At 34.9% G+C, this 24,171-nt stretch overlaps 1 protein-coding gene across 1 annotated transcript; it reads right to left on the bottom strand.

Annotated features, from left to right (window-relative positions):
* Window positions 1-9,180: 9,180 nt before the first annotated feature.
* On the bottom strand, window positions 9,181-9,573 carry LOC110653034 (uncharacterized). Its single transcript, XM_021808654.2, has one exon. It carries the CDS (start codon window positions 9,571-9,573, stop codon window positions 9,181-9,183), a length of 393 nt encoding a protein of 130 aa, XP_021664346.2.
* Window positions 9,574-24,171: the final 14,598 nt, after the last annotated feature.

Below are 24,171 nucleotides of genomic sequence, written 5' to 3' on the forward strand. Positions count from 1 at the left end.
GGTCTTAGGTATAGGGGAGACTCTGCCGAATTTTCGACACGACTTAGGACGTATTGGGTCTTTTCTTGATTTGTATTGAGTCATTTGTATTAAATAATTGTAATATAATTGTCGTGTGAGCGATGCCTTCTTCCTCCGCCACCGCCACGTGATTGCCGTCAAGTCTGTGAGTAAAATATTAATTTTAATTGTAATTTCGATATTATTATATTTTCAAGCATGCCCATGCATCACTTATATGTAAATATTTATGTAGTTAAACTCTAGGCACGATTTATGTTGCATTCATAACTGTTAGCGTGCCATGGATGTTGTTGTGGTAATTTGGAGCAGTGTGCGTGCGTTGGCATGTGTGTGATGTGGTGTGGACTATGGATAGGACGGGTAGACATAGCTTGAGATCTTGTTGGGACCGGTGCCGGGGTAGACACGGCTTGAGTTCTTCGCTGGGACCCCGATTTGGTTATTAAGTGGAAGTCCGAGCTGAGTTCTTCGCTGGCACCAGGTTGGATTTAAGAGAGCTGTATAGGGGATCAGCTCCCATATATTATTATTAATGTTACAGGGTGCGTGAGTGCTCCAAATTACCTTTTTGTTGTTATGATGTGAAAATATGGTTACTGTTGCATTTCACTCCACAGGTTGCATTAGTTTTAGATAGTTATAGAGATTATGGTTAAAATTGATATTTTACTCTCTGAGTCGAACGCTCACTCCTGTTCAATATTTTTTTCAGGCTACAGGAGGATTTTATTGTGGTTAACCTGCTTTTCTCCTTCGCAGGTTGTTTATCAATAGTTTTGTAATTTTATTTACTCCTAGAATTTCCGCATGTGTTAGAAATATTTAAATGATTCGGGTCTGTAATATAAATTGTCATGTGGACCTGTAAAATTATATGCATGTTTGATGGATTGAATGAGGGAGCTGAGCTCCCATTTATTTTTATGCTGATATGAGTATGTGGAGGGTGAGCTGAGCTCCCCAATTGATGATATATTTTGTTTACAGGTCGGGTGAGTCAAAAACTCCCCGTTGAAAGGTCCACTTTATGGTCGGGCTCTGTCCGGTTGGTTTCTTGAAATTGGGCCCAAATGGGCATTAGAGTTGGGTTAATGAACAGTTAGGCTTACTACGGGCCTCGGGGGCTTTAGGCTGGCCCAGGTCCTAGTGCCGGTTCAGCCCATAGGTTGGGTCGTGACACAAGTCTATCTATCTTTATATGCACAAATAAATATTTCTACATGTCTGACACAGCACTGAGAATGTGATATCAAATGTGAGAAGATAAATGCATAGCTGGACACGCAGAGAATTTTAAGCACAATCACGTTTTGGTTTGAGATTTGAACAGTACACGATATAGCAAACTAATTTTAGTCAAGCAATATTAGCATACAACTTAGTAAGCTAGTTTCTCGAGTACACAAACAAGTTAGCTAATATTCTTTAGAAGTTTCTTAGAAAACTTATATCACAGCAGATCACACATGCATTAAACATGAAATTATTATGACTTAAATTTCAAGCAAGTGGTTCACACATACCAATTTCCCTTCTAATTCTACAAAAAGGTTTCTTCATTAAGAGGTTTTGTAAAAATGTCAGCAAGTTGATTTTCAGAGGCAACAAACTCTATTTTGATATTTCCATTTTGAACATGATCTCTAATAAAATGATGTCTGATCTCAATATGTTTTGTTCTTGAATGTTGGACTGGATTTTTTATCAAGTTTATGGCACTTGTGTTGTCACACCTAATTGGAACAAGATTATATTTTAAACCAAAATCTTCCAATTGTTGTTTCATCCATAAAATTTGAGCAACACAACTACCAGCAGCTATATATTCTGCCTCAGCTGTAGATAAAGCTACTGAAGTTTGTTTCTTACTGTGCCAAGAAACTAGTGCAAGACTAAGAAATTGACAAGTACCTGAAGTACTTTTTCTATCCAGTCTACTTCCAGCAAAATCAGAATCACTATAACCAACAAGATTAAATGATTCACGTTTTGGATACCATAAACCAATTGAGTGTGTGCTAATGAGATATCTAAAAATCCTTTTAACTGCACTTAGATGGGATTCTTTTGGACATTATTGAAATCTTGCACACAAGCAAACACTAAAGTGTATGTCTGGTCTAGATGCAGTAAGATACAAAAAAGAGCCAATCATACCTCTATAAAGCTTGGTATCTACTTCTTTACCTTTTTCATCACTGTCCATTTTAATTGTTGAACTCATAGGAGTGCCCATGCTCTTCAAATCTTCCATCTTAAATTTCTTTAGCATATCCTTGATATACTTTGATTGATTTATGAAGATGCCATCTTTCATTTGCTTAATTTGAAGTCCAAGGAAGAATGTGAGCTCACCCATCATGCTCATTTCAAATTCATTCTGCATAATCTTAAAAAATTTCTTGCAAAGAGATTCATTAGTAGCACCAAAAATTATATCATCAACATAAATTTGCACTATGAGCATATCATTATGATGCTTCTTAGCAAAAAGTGTTGTATCCACTTTGCCTCTTTGAAAATTATTTTGTAAGAGAAATTTACTTAGCCTTTCATACCATGCTCTAGGAGCTTGCTTTAAACCATATAAAGCTTTAGTAAGTTTATAAACATGATTTGGATGCTCATGATTTTCAAAGTCTGGAGGTTGTGTAACATACACTTCCTCATCAATATAACCATTTAAAAATGCACTCTTGACATCCATTTGATAAAGCATAAAATCCTTGTAACATGCAAAGGCACACAACATTCTAATAGCTTCAATTCTAGCAACCAGAGCAAAGGTTTCATCAAAATCAATCCCTTCCTCTTGGTTGTAGCCTTGAGCCACTAGTCTAGCTTTGTTTCTAACAACATTGCCTTTTTCATCCATTTTGTTTCTAAAAATCCATTTAGTACCAATAATTTAATGATCTTTTGGTCTAGGCACTAAATTCCAAACTTTATTTCTCTCAAATTGATTTAGTTCTTCTTGCATGGCAAGAATCCAACTTTCATCATTTTGAGCATCTTCAAAGCATTTAGGTTCAATTTTTGAAACAAAAGCAACATTACCAAAATATCTTCTCAATTGTGCTCTAGTCATCATCCTCTGAGATGGATCATTAATAATGTCTTCTTGAGGATGGTTTCTATGGAATCTCCATTCTTTAGGTAAATCTTCATGTTGAGGCTCATTTACTTGTAATTCTTCCAAATTTGGCATTTCTTCATTGATTTGATCTTCATTGGCATCATGGACATCTATTGTGGTTTCTCCTTGAGTTTCTTCATCTTTGTCATCAATGTGTTCCATTTCTTGATTTGATATTATATTTTCTTTTCCAAAATCCTGCTCATTATCATCACAAACATTTTTCCTTCTGATAGAAGGGTTAGTCTCATCAAACAAAACATGAATAGTTTCCTCAATAACCAAAGTTCTTCTATTGAACACTCTATAGGCTTTACTCTTTGTTGAATACCCAAGAAAGATTCCTTCATCGGATTTAGCATTAAATTTCTTTAAGTTATCCTTCTTGTTATTTAAAATATAGCACTTACAACCAAATGCTTTGAAATATGAGATATTTGGTTTTCTTTCTTTCTACAGCTCATAGGGGGTCTTTTTCAAAATCGGTCTAATCAAAACTCTATTCAACACATAGCAAGATGTATTAACAGCTTCAGCCCAAAAGTACTTTGGCAAATTATTTTCACTCAACATAGTTCTAGTCATTTCTTGTAAAGTCCTATTTTTCCTTTCTACTACCCCATTTTGTTGTGGTGTTCTAGGAGCTGAAAAATTATGATTGATTCCATATTTATCACAATATTTCTCAAATAAATGATTTTCAAATTCAGTTTCATGGTCACTTCTTATAGATGAGATGCAAATGCCTTTTTCATTTTGAACCATTTTACTAAAAGAGGTGAATTTTTCAAAAGTTTCATCTTTGTGAGCAAGGAAAAATGTCCATGTATATCTTGAATAGTCATCAACAATAACTAAAGCATATGACTTTCCACCAAGACTAGTAGGAGTTACAGGTCCAAATAAATCAAGATGAAGCAATTCTAGTGGCCTAGTGGTAGACACAATATTTTTAGATTTAAAAGATGCTCTAGTATGCTTTCCTAGTGCACATGCTCTACATTGAAATTCATATTCATAATTAATCTTAGGAAGACCATTAACAAGTTCTTTCTTAGACAATTTTGAGAGTGTATGCATGCTTGCATGACCCAGTCTTCTATGCCACAAATAACTAGAGTTATCAAGAGATACTAGACATGTATCATGATTAGTTTCAAAATTATTCATGTCAAGCAAGTAAACATTATTTGATCTATTTGCAATAAACAATGCGTTATTATCTAAGTTATTGATTGTACATAGAGAAGAAGTAAACTTTACCTCAAAACCTTATCACACAGTTGGCGTACACTTAGCAAGTTGTATTTCAAACCTTCAACAAGCGATACATCTTCAATACAAGGTTTGGTTCCAATTGTGCCATTTCCAATTATTTTTCCTTTTCCTTTATCTCCAAATTTTACATATCCTCCATCTTTCATTGTAATTTCTGAAAACTTGTCCTTTTCACCAGTCATGTGCTTTGAACAATCACTGTCTATATACCATTTATCACTTTCCTTCATCCCTTTGAAACAAACCTGAAATTTAATCACTGAGCTTTAGGTACCCAAGCAACTTTGGGTCCTTGGGGGTTAGTGACCTTAGGTAAGGTTCCCTTTGGTACCCATACCTTCTTTACCTTAAGATGACCTTTCCTAAGTGCACAAGAACTAATCATATGACCTCTTTTATTGCAATAATAACATGTAACATTAGGCAAAGAGGATGTAGATGCTTTAATGAAATAATTCTTGTACTTGTCATAGTTCATGAAACCATCAAAACCAATTCCATATTTCTCATTTGAAATTCTTTGGTTTCCAAGAAGTACAATTATAGTTTCTTTTCCTTTTGTAAATTTAGCCAAATCATTTGTCAAGGACTCTACTTTAGCTTCAAGAACTTTATTTTTCTCAATGAGCATTTCACAAGTTTCTTTTGAGATTTTCAACTCTAAATCTAGTTCTTTAAACAAAGCAATTTGTCCTTTGTAGAACTCATTTTCTTTATGCACATTGAACATGGCAATATTTTGTGATCTCAATGATTCAATTTCTAAATTTATTTTAGTGCACTTTCTCTTGTAATTTATATACTCATCATATACTCTAGCAAATGCAAGTTCAAGTTCTTCTACATTAGGAGATTCATAAGAATTTACCTCATTGTCACTTTCTTCTTCCTTTTGTGAACTCTTGACTTTCTCTTCAAGTGCCATCATACAAAGAAGAGCAGCCTCTTTGTCACTTGATTCATCATTTGAAGATTCTTCACTGTTGCTCCATACTACTTTCATAGCTTTCTTGCTCCTATCTTCTTTTCCTTTCTTCTTTTTGAGTAATGGACATTTGGGCTTGATATGTCCAGGTTTGTGACACTCATAACATACAATTTCTTCTTTTGAATCTCTGAAGTGTTTATCCTTGGGAGTATACTTTTTTAAGAATTTCTTGTATTTGCTTCCTCCCTTATTGAAAGCTCTTTTAAATTTTCGTGCAAGCATAGCCATTCATCATCATCCTCACTTGAAGCACTTGAGTTGTCCCTAGAATCAGCTTTGAATGCAACTCCTTTCTTCTTATCTTCATCTATGTTTGACTTGAGAGCAATGCTTTTCTTCTTCTTTTGCTCATTTTCAACTTCATCCTTTTTATATACCATCTCATGTGCAATGAGAGAACCAATGAGTTCATCATAGGTGAATGTTTTAAAATCTTTGGTATCTTGGATAACTGTTGTCTTTGCTTCCCAAGACTTTGGAAGTGATCTAAGAATTTTCTTCACAAGTTCAGCTTCCTCAAATCTTTTACCAAGTGCTTTGAGAAGATTTACAAGATCAGTAAACCTTGTACTCATATCCGCAATTGACTCCCCTGGCCTCATTTCAAACAGCTCATAATCTCGAATAAGAAGGTTTGCTTTGGACTCTTTAACAACATCAGTTCCTTCATAAGTCACTTCAAGCTTATCCCAAATTTCCTTAGCAGATTGACATCCTGAAACACGATTGTATTCATTAAGGTCAAGTGAGCAATGCAAAATATTAATAGCTTTAGCATTTATAGAAATTTTCTTCCAATCATTGTCATCATATTCATCTTCAAGTTTTGGAACTTTTGTAGTTCCTGGACCATTCTTTTGAGGAACATGTGGACCATTTTTAATAATTCTCCATGCATCAATATCTACAGATTGTATGAAATTTCTCATTCTTACTTTCCAAAATGAATAATTAGTGCCATTGAAGAGTGGTGGTCTAGTGATTGAGTAGCCTTCAGCTAATGGTGCGGGTATACCGGCAGTATTACTAGATGAACCAGCCATTATGGATCACTCTAAGGTTGTAATACCCTAAGCAAGAGAGTCTGGCTCTGATACCAATTTGTTGTCCCAAAAATAGTCCAAGAGGGGGGTGAATTGGACTTTAATAATTTTTCAGCCCTTGCTTGTAGCCTAATGAAAAATTGTGGCTATGTTCAACTAGGTGCTACTCTATATATAATGAAAATAATATATACTTCAACAATGTGTTCCTAAGTTGCAATTCAACCCTCAATCAATGTATATGGCAATATTTAACAAGGCATGTATCATACAATATACACTTAATTTCTCAAGTCATTCAATATGTCCTTAAGTTTATCAATTCAATCTATTCAATCAATATTCAATATCATGTACAACAAGTAAAATTCAAATTGCACAAAATTAAGGAGGTCAAGGTTAGAGAGATCAAACACAACGATTTTTATAGTGGTTCGACTTAACTAGCCTACATCCACTCTCTCAAAGAACCCTCTTTGAGTTTTCTTTCCACTATTTGCTCTTTTGAAGGCAAGAGACCAAAAGCCCTTTACAACTTTTCAACACCAAGCTTTTACTAAGGTAGCTTGAAACCTTCACAAGTGCTATCTCAAGCACTTACTCTCTCAAGCTTCAATAGGTGCTTGTACAACCTCTCTTAAATGCAATTCAATGTTTCAACACTCACTCTTACTCAATACAAATCAAACTATAAAGAAGAGATGAGTTGATTTGCCAATGGTAGCTCAAATACTTTAAAGCTCTTGAATGAAAGCAATAAATGAAAAATCAAAGTTGGAGTTCAAATGTAAGCTTTCATCAAATGTAAATGAAGTTAAGAAGGTGTATTTATAGTCCCAAATCATTTTAGACCGTTTGAAACCCTTTTGGAATGTTATACACATTGCCCAAGACAAAATGACTGTTATTTTGTCCTTTTGTGCGAAGTTGAGCAGCTCTGATTAATTAGCAAACTAATGAAATTTTAGTGGCAGTCAGTAAACTGGTTAGTAAACTAACTTTTTTAGCAAACTTATTAGCAAACTAAAAATTTTAGCAAACCAGTTAGCAAACTAAGTCAATAGCTGCATGTTTCAACTTGCAATGTAAAATGATTTAGACCTTAAAAAAAATGTTTCAATAGTAGTGTCCAAGGTCATAATGAGAAAAAGTAATTAGAAAATAAAATTTCATATTTGAGCTCCATTTGACTAAATTCTCATCCATTCTTTTCACAAAAGATCTAAGACTCTAACACTATGCATTTCATACCTTTTCTTTGAGTCTTGGCTTCCATAGTCTTGTTCTTTTCTCATTTTGAATTTGTTTTGAAATGCCTTTAAGTATATTTTCTCCTTAGATACAACTTGAAAGGTTCTTTATGCATAAGACAAAGAATCTACACATCACTTTGAAGTTGGGTTAGATAGATTCTCTTTGAGTTTTGTTATCATCAAAATCAATGCTTATTTTGAGCTATACGGGGTCAACATCTTCGATTACAGACTTTTATGAATGTGATCAAATAATTTTAAATTTAAATCTCTTATTTAATAAAAGATTTATCTCTCATATATTACTCCTATTTAAAAAAAAATTGAATAATAAAAACACATAATAATTATATTAAAAAATACCAAAAACACTTTTTTAAAAAATAGTACTTAATATAATATTTAAATCATTAATTACTTATCTTAACTTAAATTTTTTAGCTGAATTAAATATTTGTCACATAATATTAGTTTGAGTCGGCTCTGTATTAATTTTCATGTACTATCATATTTGGCCATTTTACTTGTCATCCAGATCAATTCTAGGTATATCACCCATTCAATTAGGTCACGTGCTAATAAGTGCCAAGACACGTGCTTAAAATTTTGAGTTAAAAGTGTATTATTTTAAACTTTATAAAAGGTTTTGACTCGGTTTATTATAAATTTAAAATTTTATATATATATCTCATATAAAGGCTGCCTGATAAAAGTTATAGTGGTAGACTCAGATGGTTGAAAATAAATCATCTTTTGGATGGGAACTTTCAAATGATATCGCCGCCATAAATCACATACCCATGTGCACCATTAATAACTTTTTTATGTGATTATGTGTCATGTGAGAACACTTGGCATTGGCAATTGGCATAGTTAAATTAGGGTCAAGAGAAATGAAGACAATCATATTATATGTTAAATCCTTGAATTGTTCATCTATATAGATAAAAGAATCAGTTTCACATCACAATCTGATAATATGTTAAATGGATACATTTTGAAATTTCATTTTCCATATGCATTTGGGAGACTTGTAAGCAAATGAATTTATTCATCACAGCTATATATATATAGTATAGTCACACAATTTCAAAAACACAATCACAAACTGCAATTTTATCATTACATAATTGCAAGATACAATCTCCCACATTAAAACACACTTAGATAAATCTATTTCCAACAGCCAAAACACAGGTTCTTAAAGTATGACCGCTCTTTGTAAATCGAAAAAGAAAAGTGAAAGACGCCAGAAAATCTGTTCTAGAGTGGACACCAACGATTATAACCCTTACCCATCGACTCTCAATACTAAGAGAAGAAAAAAACACACACCATAGCATGTATGCATAACCAAATGCCTAAACTAAGACGCAGAAATAGATAATGATCCCTTAGGAGCTAGGTACCCTAAAGGCCTCAAGACTGAAGCTAGGCAGGTCCCCTTGCTTGAGATGTTCAAGCCTGGTTGTCAACCTTTTCCACCTCATTCCAAACCTTAGTACCCATAAGTGAGATAGTTTGTCTCATGCCTCGAACTTGTATCTTACCAGCTTCATCGCATTTGCTTATGTAGAAGACCACCGCGTCACCAGCACGAAGGCCAAACTCTTGTACGAATGGATGCCACGAGCCTGCAGGCATTGTTGGCTTGGCATATTTACCAGTCTTGCGGGTGGCTAGGGGAAATTCCCATTGCTTTTCATTCTGATCGAATGAAATGATCACAAACTCATTTTGACGAAGAATTGGATATTTATTGAGGACTTCGCTTGGAACAATCAACTGATGCTCAAGATCTGTTGCCGTGAGCTGCTTGCTAAACACTATCTTAAAGAGTTTTTCATCCATGGGGATGATGTCCTTCATTTTTTCTTCCCAAGAAATTCAATAGTGATATCTATAGCTAACTATAGGTAGCAGCTAGAATATGCAATATGCGAGAAGTTTGAGATAGAGAAAGCTCTCACTCCTATATTTATAGAGAGAAAAATTAACCATTTTCAAAGATTCTTATCTTTCTTTCTAGATCATGGACAAATCTTTCATTTTCATGCCGTACCGCCAACAACAGAGAGATGGCCCCTGGATCTTTTTTGCATTGCCCAAAATTTCTCACATGATTGTGTATCTTTCATTATTTTTAAAATAAAAGAAAATAGTGAAAATTGACTGAATACTATAAGTTAAATGATGTATTGTAAGCTTTTCTCTGCTTTAATGTTTCTAGAAAGTGCAACAACATAAATTCGTCAAACATGAACCGACTTTAAGTTCACTGTACCAAGAATCTGATAACATAAATAGATTCTAATCCAACTTGAGATGATGGGACCTCTATAGACTATAGCGATGGTTATGTTCCCACATTACACGTTAATGATGAGGGAATTGTAGAAAGTATGAAAATATTGAATCACTATTAACTAGCTACGAAAGTTTTTTACTTATAAAATAGTTTAATAATCAAATCCCTTTTGTTTAAAAATATTAATATATACAAAGGGGGATCAGAATGATTGAAAATAAAATTTCAATGATTCAACATCTCGTGGGTAGTTGGATAGCCGCCTGTTAATATGGTTGATAATGATGATTAGGTTTTGTTCTTTTTTCATATTATGATAGTGACTTCACACGAGCATTATGTACACTTTATGTTCTGTTGTGCTTGTTTGCAGGTGCTAGCTAGAGATTTGGAAAGGTACACATGCAGCTGAACAAATTAATCTGATTGGTCTATGATAGAAAGTGACCAAACTTAGACCCACCTTTATTCTATTAAACTATTATTATTAAGAAAAGATCAAAGGTGTAGCATAATTTGTAGCATACATTTTGAAGCTCCTGAAGATCATGTGGAATTTTGATAGCTTCGATGTTTCATTTCATTGGACAGATATCAGAAGCTGGCAAATCCAAGCACTCAATCTCAATAACCCTTTCTTTTCTTGGTCGTCATAAGAAGACAAGAAAAATGGACCAAGTTGTCTGTAGGGTGTGTGAACACTCTTCAATTCTCAACAATCTTCCAATGGCCCTACTTGCATGTTCTACTGTCTCTACAATGAAATATATATATATATTTTTTGTTGTTTTTATTTTTTAATTCTGCTTAAATAGTTTGTGCTTAGTCGGTCTCAAGCCCGAATAAGGAGGAGAGTTGCGGTAGGTGACAATCAGCGTAATAATTTCGTCACACCTCATGATATGAATTCTTATGATATAAACATTGGGGTGTCCACTACTTATGACGTGCTACATCGGAGTCCGGGTGTAGTGAGAAACATGCAAGCGTGTAGAGTGCAACGCGCTATGCCGGCGCCCGAGTGTGGTGTTAAATGAGTAAGGGTTCCCACATCATGGACGGGTATGGATAAAAAAGTTAGTCCATAGATCAGATAGTAGAACAAATAATGAAACAGAATACAAGTTAGGCATAGAGAACAATAGAAAATATCATAAAAGGAGATCAATTAGAAAGAAACAGGATAGGAGGAGAATCAAAATTGGTACTAAAAATTATTTGATTCAAGTTAAATTCAATTTCAATGATTCTAATTAAATTCAGATTTGACTAGTTTTTGTTATGCTTTGGTGTAAACTCAAACTGGGTAATGATAGGAATCAGTGGGACACCCCCAAATCACTATATCCAACCCTTGTGGCCTTAGGTTAATTATCATATTTTTCAACAATTTTTTGATTCGTGAATGCAAACCAGATATTGCTCTCCTATTTATTTTTTTCAAAAATGAAATTAAATGTAACACCCCAAAATTTTAAATTTTATTATTTTATGAGCATTTTTGGTATTTTAATTTTATTTAAATTTTAGGAAATTTTTCTGAGATTTTTCGGATTTTAAAAATCAGGTTCGATTTTCCGAAAATATAAACTTTGATGATTTTTAAAAAATTAATTTAAAGACCACGTGGCAAAACTAAAAATATATTTGGAATCTACGAATTTTTCTGAGTTTTCTGAAATTTTTTCGGAATTTTTGGACCTTGTTTTCGGTCCCGAAGCAGAGTAAAAATTTAAAAATTTTGTATCCTGAATCGAACCAGCCGAATCGAACCAGACCGGATCGGACCGATCGAATCGGACCGGCTCCTTTTTCTTCTTCTCTTTTCTTCCGCGCGTGCCGACCTCCTCCCCTTCTCTCTCTCTTTTCTCTCTCCTCCCTCCTCCCCTTGCCGCGCTGCCACCTCCCCTGCATCCCCACCTCGCCGGCGCCTCACCTTAGCCCTCCCCCACGGCCGGCCGCCGCCTGGAACGCAGGAAAACGGCCCCAGAAACGACGCGCGGTGCGCGCGCAATGCCTCGACTTCCCAGCCAAAATTCGGCCGATCCGGCCACCAATCGGACCGGGTCTTGTGTCTAAAATCATTTACTCGGCGAGAGCTTTCCATAGACACCAAGAACACCGAAATCCATCGAGCGGTTTGTCCAATTTTTGCCCGGGAAGTTTTAGCCCATTTTGACTTTTGGGCTAGATTTCTCGCAAACCGTGAATCCCACGAGAAAACCGAGAGTACCATAGCGCTCCACTCGTCGAGAGCTTCGCAAGGATATAAATTTCAAAATTATCCGGCATCGTTTTTCGGTGGGTCCCACGGAACTTCGCAGTATTTTTCCGAGCATTGAATGAGCTTAGAAAATTCTGAAAAAATTTATGTACTAACCCTCGTATTGTGGGTTTCGTGTAGGTATCCTCAATTCGCGGAAATTCGACAGTTGTCCAGGTCTGTGAATTTCCGGCCAGACAAACCCGTTACCGGAAAAGTCTCCGAATTGGACCGAGGTTTTGGCTACCCCCCCATTGTCAGACGTCCCGAGCGAGTCCCCGAAGTCGGAATCGGCAAAGGTAAACCCGAACCTTGCTTTTTCGTAATTTTCTAGTGCTTAAATAGGATTAAAAATCCATAAAATATTCGTGATAGCTTAGAAAATTATGATTTTTTTTGCAATAGCCTAGTAATATTGCTAAGGACCGCGGGGCAAAGTTTTAGAATTTTTAGAGCTTGTTTGGGTAGTTTTTGCAAAAATGACAAATTATAAGGACTAAATTGAAATTCTACATATTGTGATGGATGACTGATTTGATGGGCCTAGGAGGGGCTGTGTGATGTGATTGAGTTGTGGATATATGGATTGTAAATATAGAAGTGTGTTTTGAGCCATTTTGCAGGTTGGGTAGGTCCTAGGTATAGGGGAGACTCTGCCGGATTTTCGGCACGACTTAGGACGTACTTGGTCTTTTCTTGATTTGTATGGAGTCATTTGTATTAAATAATTGTAATGTAATTGTCAGGTGAGCCGGGACAGCCTTCTTCCTCCGCGCAGCTGTCATAGTGACCGTTGTCCAGTCTGTGAGTAAAATATTAATTTTAATTGTAATTTCACTATTATTATATGTTCAAGCATGCCCATGCATCACTTATATGCATATATCTATGTAGATAAACTTTAGGCACGATTTATGTTGCATTCATAACTGTGAAAGCGCCATGTATGTTGCTGTGGTAATTTGGAGCAGTGTGCGTGCGTTGGCGTGCGTGTGATGTGGTGTGGACTATGGATAGGACGGGTAGTCACGGCTTGAGTTCTTCGCTGGGACCCGATCCTTTGGGGGGTAGTCACGGCTTGAGTTCTTCGCTGGGACCCCCGATTTGGTTTAATAAACGAAAGTCCGGCTTGAGTTCTTCGCTGGCACCAGGTTGGATTTAAGAGAGCTGTATAGGGGATCAGCTCCCATAAATTATGATTGATATTACAGGGTGTGTAAGTGCTCCAAATTACCTTTTTGATGTTATGATGTGAAAATGTTGTTGATGTCGCATTTCACTCTACAATGTGCATTAGTTTTAGATAGTTATAGAGATTATGGTTAAAATTGATATTTTACTCTCTGAGTCGAACGCTCACTCCTGTTCAATATTTTTCCAAGCCACAGGAGGATATTTTTGAGGTTAACCTGCTTTCTTCCTCGCAGGTCGATTATTAATGTTTGTATAAACTTGTTAAATCTTAGAATTTCCGCATGTGTTAGAAATGCTTATTTGATTTGGGTCTGTAAACTAAATTATTATTTTGGACCTGTAAACTTAATATTCTATGCATGTTTGATGGATTGGATGAGGGAGCTGAGCTCCCATTTATTTTTATGCTGATAAGTATGTGGAGGGTGAGCTGAGCTCCCCAACTGAGTATTTATTGTGTTTACAGGTCGGGTGAGTCAAAAACTCCCCGTTGGTAGGTCCATTTTATGGCCGGACTTTGTCCGGTTGATTTCTTGAAATTGGGCCCAAATGGGCCTTAGAGTTGGGTTAATGAATAGTTAGGCTTACTATGGGCCTCTGAGGCTTTAGGCTGACCCAGGTCCTAGTGCCGGTCCGGCCCATAGGTTGGGTCGTGACATTAAAGCAATTTTTTTTATTAGAGATTCTTCACAAATTAATAATTCGATAAAAAAATTTAAAGTCATTTGTAATTTAAAATAATTTAAATCTAAATTATTCATACTCAAATCCACCTGATTCAATCTTTTTACCACTTCTATAATCCATCTAGATAATGAGACGATTCAAATTCAAGGATGGAAAATACCAATCGAGACCTCACATTGCAAAAGAATTACTGAAGTTTCCTGATAAGAACTTGACAGTAAAATAAATAATAGCTCTAATATTATTAAATTAAAAATAAGCAGGACCTATTGCATATGAAACAAGTTGTACGTATCATATCCATTGACCATCTTAATTAAAAAAAAAAAAAATTGCCTTCTTCTTAGTTAACGTGGCGCAATCAGACCAAGAAGTTCATTTTTCCAGAATCAGAAGATGTCCATGCACTTGATACCAAGTCAAATCTAAAAAAAGACAATGTTTCAACTTTCAAATGATCCCCACTATCGAGGACCCACGACTGCTAGTTTAACCAGCTACTAGCAATTATTGGCTTCTGCCTCTTGTATGTATTAGGACTACCACGTTTCACTCTCAACCTCATAAAGGTATTTGATTAAGGATTAAGATATAAATTTTATAATAAAATTTATTTATTAAATATATAAATATTATATAATTATATTTTAAATTTTTAATAAATTAAATTTAAATAAATTTTTTAAAAATAATTGAGTTCCTAATTTTTATTCAGCTCGCATTATTCTCATCTAGATTTTTAAATTTTTTTAATATAAAAATAAAAAAAAAGAAAATTAATTTAATAAAAGAGACGACTTGGAGTATGATAAATGGCGTATAATCATCGATCATAAAGGGGCCCTTTATCATTTTATATAAATGCCTTTTTCTTTGTTCTATTCTATTTGTGCATATATGATAAAAAGGTACATTCAATCATTGTTCATGTGCTTAACACTTTGGCATTAATTGACTTATTTATTTTATACTTTTATTCGAATTAGGAATATTCTAGAACCACTGTTAATTCATCTTTGATTTGAAATCGACATTCTCTCACCAAAAAAAGAAATAAACTAAATTATTATCATAATTTGAATCAGTTGACTTTTTTTAAAGGTGTGTATTATTTTATTTGAATTAAATAAATTAAATTGAATCATTTTAATTTAATAATTTAGATTAAACTTTAAGATGATTTGACTTAGTTCAATTTTATATTTTAAGAATTTTATTTATTTAGGTTCGATTCAATTTAATTTAAAAAAAAAATATTTATTATATATATATATATATATAAATCTCATATAAAGGCTGCTTGATAAAATTTATAGTGGTAGACTGAGATGGTCGAAAATAAATCATCTTTTTGATGGGAACTTTCAAATGATATCTCCACCATAAATCACATACCCATGTGCACCATTAATAACGTTTTTATGTGATTATGTGTCATGGGAGAACACTTGGCATTGGCAATTGGCATAGTTAAATTAGGGTCAAGAGAAATGAAGACAATCATATTATATGTTAAATTCTTGAATTGTTCATCTATATAGATAAAAGAATCAGTTTCACTTCACAATCTGATAATATGTTAAATGGATACATTTTGTAATTTCATTTTCCATATGCATTTGGGAGACTTGTAAGCAAATGAATTTATTCATCACAGCTATATATATATAGTATAGTCACACAATTTCAAAAACACAATCACAAACTGCAATTTTATCATTACATAATTGCAAGATACAATCTCCCACATTAAAACACACTTAGATAAATCTATTTCCAACAGCCAAAACACAGGTTCTTAAAGTATGACCGCTCTTTGTAAATCGAAAAAGAAAAGTGAAAGACGCCAGAAAATCTGTTCTAGAGTGGACACCAACGATTATAACCCTTACCCATCGACTCTCAATACTAAGAGAAGAAAAAAACACACACCATAGCATGTATGCATAACCAAATGCCTAAACTAAGACGCAGAAATAGATAATGATCCCTTAGGAGCTAGGTACCCTAAAGGCCTCAAGACTGAAGCTAGGCAGGTCCCCTTGCTTGAGATGTTGAAGCCTGGTTGTCAACCTTTTCCACCTCATTCCAAACCTTAGTACCCATAAGTGAGATAGTTTGTCTCATGCCTCGAACTTGTATCTTACCAGCTTCATCGCATTTGCTTATGTAGAAGACCACCGAGTCATCAGCACGAAGGCCAAACTCTTGTACTAATGGATGCCACGAGCCTGCAGGCACTGTTGGATTGGGATATTTACCCTTGCGGGTGGCTAGGGGAAATTCCCATTGCTTTTCATTCTGATCGAATGAAATGATCACAAACTCATTTTGACGAAGAATTGGTTATTTGTTGAGGACTTCGCATGGAACAATCAACTGCTGCTCAAGATCTGTTGCCTTGAGCTGCTTGCTAAACACTATCTTAAAGAATTTTTCATCCATGGGGATGATGTCCTTCATTTTTTCTTCCCAAGAAATTCAATAGTGATATCTATAGCTAACTATAGGTAGCAGCTAGAATATGCAATATGCGAGAAGTTTGAGATAGAGAACTCCTATATTTATAGGGAGAAAAATTAACCATTTTCAAATATTCTTATCTTTCTTTCTAGATCATGGACAAATCTTTCATTTTCATGCCGTACCGCCAACAACAGAGAGATGGCCCCTGGATCTTTTTTGCATTGCCCAAAATTTCTCACATGATTGTGTATCTTTCATTATTTTTAAAATAAAAGAAAATAGTGAAAATTGACTGAATACTATAAGTTAAATGATGTATTGTAAGCTTTTCTCTGCTTTAATGTTTCTAGAAAGTGCAACAACATAAATTCGTCAAACATGAACCGACTTTAAGTTCACTGTACCAAGAATCTGATAACATAAATAGATTCTAATCCAACTTGAGATGATGGGACCTCTATAGACTATAGCGATGGTTATGTTCCCACATTACACGTTAATGATGAGGGAATTGTAGAAAGTATGAAAATATTGAATCACTATTAACTAGCTAAGAAAGTTTTTGACTTATAAAATAGTTTAATGATCAAATCCCTTTTATTTAAAAATATTAATATATACAAAGGGGGATCAGAATGATTGAAAATAAAATTTCAATGATTCAACATTCGTGGGTAGTTGGATAGCCGCCTGTTAATATGGTTGATAATAATGATTAGGTTTTGTTCTTTTTTCATATTATGATAGTGACTTCACACGAGCATTATGTACACTTTATGTTCTGTTGTGCTTGTTTGCAGGTGCTAGCTAGAGATTTGGAAAGGTACACATGCAGCTGAACAAATTAATCTGATTGGTCTATGATAGAAAGTGACCAAACTTAGACCCACCTTTGTTCTATTAAACTATTGTTATTAAGAAAAGATCAAAGGTGTAGCATTATTTGTAGCATACATTTTGAAGCTCCTGAAGATCATATGGAATCTTGATACCTTTGATGTTTCATTTCAATGGACACAGATATCACAAGCAAGCGAATCCAAGCACTGAATCTCAACAACCCTTTCTTTTCTTGGTCATCATAAGAAAACAAGAAAAATGGACCAAGTTGTCTGTAGGGTGTGTGAACACTCTTCAATTCTCAACAATCTTCCAATGGCCCTACTTGCATGTTCTACTGTCTCTACAATGAAATATATATATATATATATATATATATATATATATATATATATATATATATATATATTTTGTGGTTCTTATTTTGTAATTCTGCCTAAATAGTTTGTACTTAGTCGGTCTCAAGCTCGGATAAAGGAGGAGGGTTGCGGTAGGTGACAATCAGCGTAAAAATTTCATCAAACCTCATGATATGGATTCTTATGATATAAACATTGGGGTGTTCACTACTTATGATGTGCTACATCGGAGTCCGGGTGTAGTGAGAAACATGCAAGCGTGTAGGGTGCAACGCGCTATGCCGGCGCCCGGGTGTGGTGTTAAATGAGTAAGGGTTCCCATATCATGGACGGGTATGGGTAAAAAAGTTAGTCCATAGAACAGATAGTAGAACAAATAATGGAACAGAACACAAGTTAGGCATAGAGAACAATAGAAGATATCATAAAAGGAGATCAATTAGAAAGAAACAGGATAGGAGGAGAATCAAGATTGGTACTTAAAATGTTGAATCACTTATAGGAAAATTAATGGAGCTTGTGGATACCTTAGAAAGGAGAAGAGTGAATATTGCTTGCATTCAGGAGACTAAATGGGTAGGAAAGAAAAGGAAGGAAGTGGGTAATTCATGATACAAACTGTGGTTTACCGGAAAGGAGAGGAACAAGAACGGAGTGGGCATGATTATAGATAGGACATTGAAAGATACCGTAATAGCTGTGAAAAAAGTAGAAGATAGAATTATACTAGTAAAGCTAGTACTAAAAGGAGAAACAATAAATATAGTTAGTGCTTCTGCCCCATAAATAGGACTAGATAGAGTAAATAAAGGTTTTGGAAAGATATGGATGATCTAATGCAAAGCATACCGAATGAAGAGAATGTTCTCATCGGTGGAGATTTGAATGGACATGTAGGAAGTGATAGGCAAGATTAGAAGAATGTTCATGAGATTTTGGTTTTGGTAGCCAAAATGAGGAGGGAAAAAGCATCTCAGATTTTGCCATGGCATACGACCTAATACTAACAAATACCTACTTTATGAAAAGGGAGTCATATTTAGTGACTTTCAAAAGTGAACAACATAAAAGTCAAATTGACTTCCTTTTAACCAGGAAGACAAATAGAGCTTTATACAAGGATTGCAAGGTTATTCTGGGATAGGCTTTAACAAGTCAACATTGGTTAGTGGTCTTAGATGTCAAGTTTAGGAACAATTCAAGTAAGGCTAGAAGAAATATTGCAGCTCGAACAAAGTAGTGGAAGTTCAAAGTAGTAAATCAAGTGAAGTTTAAAAATGAGCTTCTTGAGTCTGAGGCATGAAAGCTGGATGTGGAGACCAATGGTATGTGGATATAAATGGCATCAAAGATTAGAGAAGTAGCCAGAAAAGTACTTGAAGAATCTAGAGGACATGGACCACCCTCAAAAGAGAGATGATGATAGAATAAGGAAGTACAAAAGGCAGTGAAGAGAAAGAGGGAATGGTATAAGAAATTACCTAAGTGTGATAATAATGAGGCTTATGAGCAGTACAAGATAGCAAAGAAAGAGGCAAAAAAGACGATTAGTCAAGTAAGAGCGCAGGCCTTTAAAAAGTTATATGAGAAACTTGAAACTAAAGAATGAGAGAAAGATATTTATAGATTAGCAAAGAGGAGAAAAAAGAAATGTCAATATCTTAATCAAGTTAGGTGCATTAAGGATAAAGAAGAAAAATTGTTGGTGAAAGATGAGAACATTAAAGAAAGATGGATAAATTATTTTGATGATCTTTTTAAAAATAGTCAAAGTGGTAATAGCGTGAATATAGACTACAGAGCAATAGAAAAGAATGTGAATTACATTAGAAAGATTAAATCTTCAGAAGTAAATGAAGCACTTAAGAGAATAAAAGTGGGTAAAGCCTGTGGATCCTATGAAATATCAATTGAAGTGTGGAAGTGTTTGGGAGATGTGAGAGTAGCATGGTTAACTAAATTGTTTAATAAGATTCTAAACTCAAAGAAAATGCCTGATGAATGGAGGAGGAGTATTTTAATACCTATTTTTAAAAATAAGGGAGATACACAGAGTTGCTCAAACTATAGGGGAATTAAATTCATGAGCCATACTATGAAGTTGTGGGAGAGAGTTGTAGAACATCGACTACGTCATAGCACTTTTATCTCTCCCAATCAATTTGCCTTAATGCCCAGTCGTTCAACTATGGAAGCGATCTTTCTCTTTAGAAGCTTGATGGAGAAATATAGAGATGTGAAGAAAGATGTACATATGGTTTTTATCGGTTTGGAGAAGGCTTCTAATAGTGTTCCAAAAGATGTCTTATGGAGAGTGTTAGAACAAAAAAGGGTATCTATCAGGTACATACAAGTGTTGAAAGATATATATGTCACGACCCAACCTATGGGCCGAACCGGCACCAGGACCTGAGCCAGCATAAAGCCCCCGAAGCCCGTAGTAAGCTTTACTGTTCTCAAATCCATAACCAAGGCCCAACATGTAAATAAAATTAAATAAAATAAAATATTTTTATTCGAGTCAATCCAATCAGATAACCTTCAAAAACTGAAGTCAGGGGAGCCCCGCTCAACCCTGATACCATCACTTATAAATTGTTTAAATATCATATAAATTTTCATTTATTAATCTCAAAAATTTAAATTAACACGATTTCTAACAGGGTCCATACTACTACTAACACATTTGGAGTTCTAGATTTTAAATTTAGAAAAATAATAAAATAATTAAATAATTGACGTTAAACCTGCAAGGAAGAAAGTAGGTTGCTCTGTAAAAGAACTCCTCCTGTAGCCTGGAAAAATAGGTGAACAGGAGTGAGCGTTCGACTCAGAGAGTAAAATATCAATTTTAACTATAATTTCTATAGCTACCTAGAGCTAATGCATCCTAAAGAGTGGAATGTAATACCATCAAAATTTTCATACAAACCACATCATAACAACAAAAAGGTAAATTTGGGGCACTCACACACCCATATAATATTCAAACAGTACATATATGGCAGCCGATCCCCTATACAACTCTCTTAATTCAACCTCTATCAGCAAGTATCTCTCAAGCCAGACTTTCGCTTAATAAACCAAATGTGGGGGCCAGCGAGTGTCTCTCAAGCCGCGTCTACCTGTCCTATCCATATCCAATACCACACACCACATGCGCACTAACACACTCACACTGCTCCAAATTACCATAAACAACATCCATGACACTTCATCAATTAAGAATGCAATATAAAACGTGCCTAGTGTTTAGCTACATAGATACATATTTATAAGTGATACATGTGCATGCTCGAAGATATAATAATATTAAAATTAATATTTTATTCAAAAACGTGAATTGAGGTCACTGTGGCGGTTGGGTGGAGGAGGAAGGCTATCCTAGCTCACCTGACAATTTCATTATAATTATTTAATATATTCGTCTCAACACAAGATTAAAAAAAATCAAAGACACCCTAAGTCGTGCCGAAAATCCGACAGAGTCTCTCTTATACCTATGACCTACCCAACTGCAAAAGGGTTCAAAATACACTTCTATATCCACAAATCACACAATCTCAACTCAATCACATCACATGGCCCCTCCTGGGCCCGTCTAAACAGTCAACAACCACAATTTGAAAAATTATAATTTAGCCCCTATAACTAGCTTTTTTACAAAAACTACCCAAACGAGCTTTAAAAATTCTAAAATTTTGTCTTGCGGTCCTTAGCAATATTATAGAGCTAACGCAAAAGGAATTATAATTTTCTAATCACCCATGAATATTTTATGAATTTTATTCTAACCCAGTATAAGGCAAAATTTGAGCAACGTAGAGTTCGGGTTTACCTATGCTAAATCTGACACCTGAAACGTGTCCGGAACATCTGAGAATGCTAGGATTGACTATAATATTGATCACGTTCTGAGACAGCCGCTGGACAGTCGGATTTGACTGAAAATGCTGTCCTAGTGCTGATGACCTATCCTCGATTTGATTGCACCAAAATTAAGTCCAAATTTTGTTAATAATTATCATAAAATTATTTTTAAATTTTGGGAATAAAAAAAGTTTGAAAATCTCACCAAGAGATCTGGACCGTCCAATTATCGCCTTTTTCAAACGGTGTCCGATCGAAGCAGAACAAGTCTTATCTCAAAGATTTCGCCGTTCTGAATCCATCGGTGGCCTCGGATTTCCGATTAGATGGTCGGATTGACCGGAAACTTGCCAGAAAGCCCACTGCCTAATTTTCTCTCTCCTCTTTCTCTCTCTTCGAAACTCCCCGAAAACCTCCATAGAACGAAGCAATACCGGTCCGAATGGGAAGCCCGTGGTCCCAGGAGTTGAGCGCCACCCTCCACTGGCAAGAATGCCACTGGAAATCACAGGAATCGCGCCTGAAAGGACGTGGTTGCTACGCGCGTCAAGGCCTCCTTTCATCGCCGTTCGCTGTCCATGGGGGTTGCCGATGCCGTTGGGGACCGCTGGAAGCTCGCCGGACCTTTGCCGACTGTCGCCCACCACTGGGTAGGCCGGAGACGCAGTGAACGGAGAGGGAGAGGGAGAGAGACGGGAGGAAGAGAGAGAGTCAGGAGGGGGGCCTGTTTGCAAAAATTTTTTTAAAACTCTGCTCTTTTTTTTTTAACTTTTAATTTTATTGAAATCCCTAAACTTTTCTTGTTTGTTCACATAGGTCCCTAATCTCCCTTTAATACATTTAAATTGATAATAATAGCAATGTTAATAATAATAATAATAATGGTAATAATAATGAAATTAATGACCACTAAATCAATTGTTAATAATATAAAATAATATTTTATTAAACATTTAATATGGATGTTTAAAACTAGTCATATAAATAAATAATAATGATAAAAATAAATATAATAATAATGATAATGATAAAAATAATAATACATATAAAAATAATACCCATTTAACAAAAATTACCATTGTAAAAATATTAATTTAAATTCATAAATAAAATATAAATAAATTATTAGCTCAATAAAAGAATAATAATAATAATAATAATAATAATATTTATTAGAAAAATTGGGTTGTTACATTCTTCTCCCCTTAAGAAAAATTCATTCCCGAATTTTCAAACAAACTGAGGATAAAGGAAAGAAGATTATTGGGACAAGTGCAATCTTACTCCTCCAGCTATGCAGAGATTGGTAAAATATCTTATTCTTCAAACTCTTCGTATATTATAGATGACATTCTACTGCTCTCTGATTTTTACTGTAGTGTCCTAACTATTATCATTTCTTCCTAGAGGGCTTTTATCTTGTAACTATTCATTGGCCATTTTTCTAACATTTCAAGTATTCGCTATACCTCATTGCTCTTGACTTGATGTCTCATAACTTCAATCAATTTGGTGGTTAGCTTGTGCCCTAACACGTCTCTTAGTAATTTTTGTCCTTATTCTTCCTTTTCAACAATTTATGTTTCCTAAGGACATAACTTATGTTCCTTATCCTAAGACATCCTATGAGTAGCTTTCCTGTATCACCTAACTTAGGCATCTTGTTCGAGATCTTTACTCGTTTGGTGACCTCAGTGGTCAACACCTGTGCATCCCTTATAATACTCAAAATTCCCAATTTACTTTGAGTCATAACTAAGGTACTTAGACCGACCTCTATCCATCTTATGTAACTAGTTAGGTAGAGTTCCCTCCAAGGGCCAAGTGTACTACTTATCAACATTGGAAAGTGAATTGGGTCTCTTCTCTTATTTAACAAAAGTGTTTATTTTTCCTGACAACTCAGTCCATGCGACTTTATCATTTCCCACTCCTTCTCTGGAATGGGAATATCCTGACTTCTTCCTAAAGCTTCTTATTGTGTGATGTACTTTCTGACACATGGCACTTAGTTCGAGGCTCTACTACTCCCTTAATTTATAATCTCACTATAACTTGTTTTCAACATCTCTTAGTGTGTCCCTAAGATACTTGTTCCTTCTTATTCTCATCATTGTAATCAACTCTGCCAAGCTTTCTTCCTGTCTTTTGGATCTTATCCACTTTCTTTTCTTATTTCTACTATTGTTGATATCTTTTTAATCTGCTGTACTTATTCCTTATCCTTAGTCCTGTCTCACCCTTATATCTTTTTCCTTCAAGGATGTCCATCCCATCATCAATTTTAACCTTCTTTTTATTTCTTAGTCCTATCTTGATTACTAGTTCCATTACTTTTGGAATTCTAACCTTACGATTGGCTCCTATCAGCACATGTAACACCCTCACTGTAGCCATTCTGTACATTCTAGTGTTCAGATGATCAGTGTCGGTCTGGACAGCTAAAACGTCTGGAAAAATAT

Source organism: Hevea brasiliensis, chromosome 14 (genome assembly GCF_030052815.1).
Source record: "Hevea brasiliensis isolate MT/VB/25A 57/8 chromosome 14, ASM3005281v1, whole genome shotgun sequence".
In the NCBI taxonomy this organism is placed as follows: domain Eukaryota; kingdom Viridiplantae; phylum Streptophyta; class Magnoliopsida; order Malpighiales; family Euphorbiaceae; genus Hevea; species Hevea brasiliensis.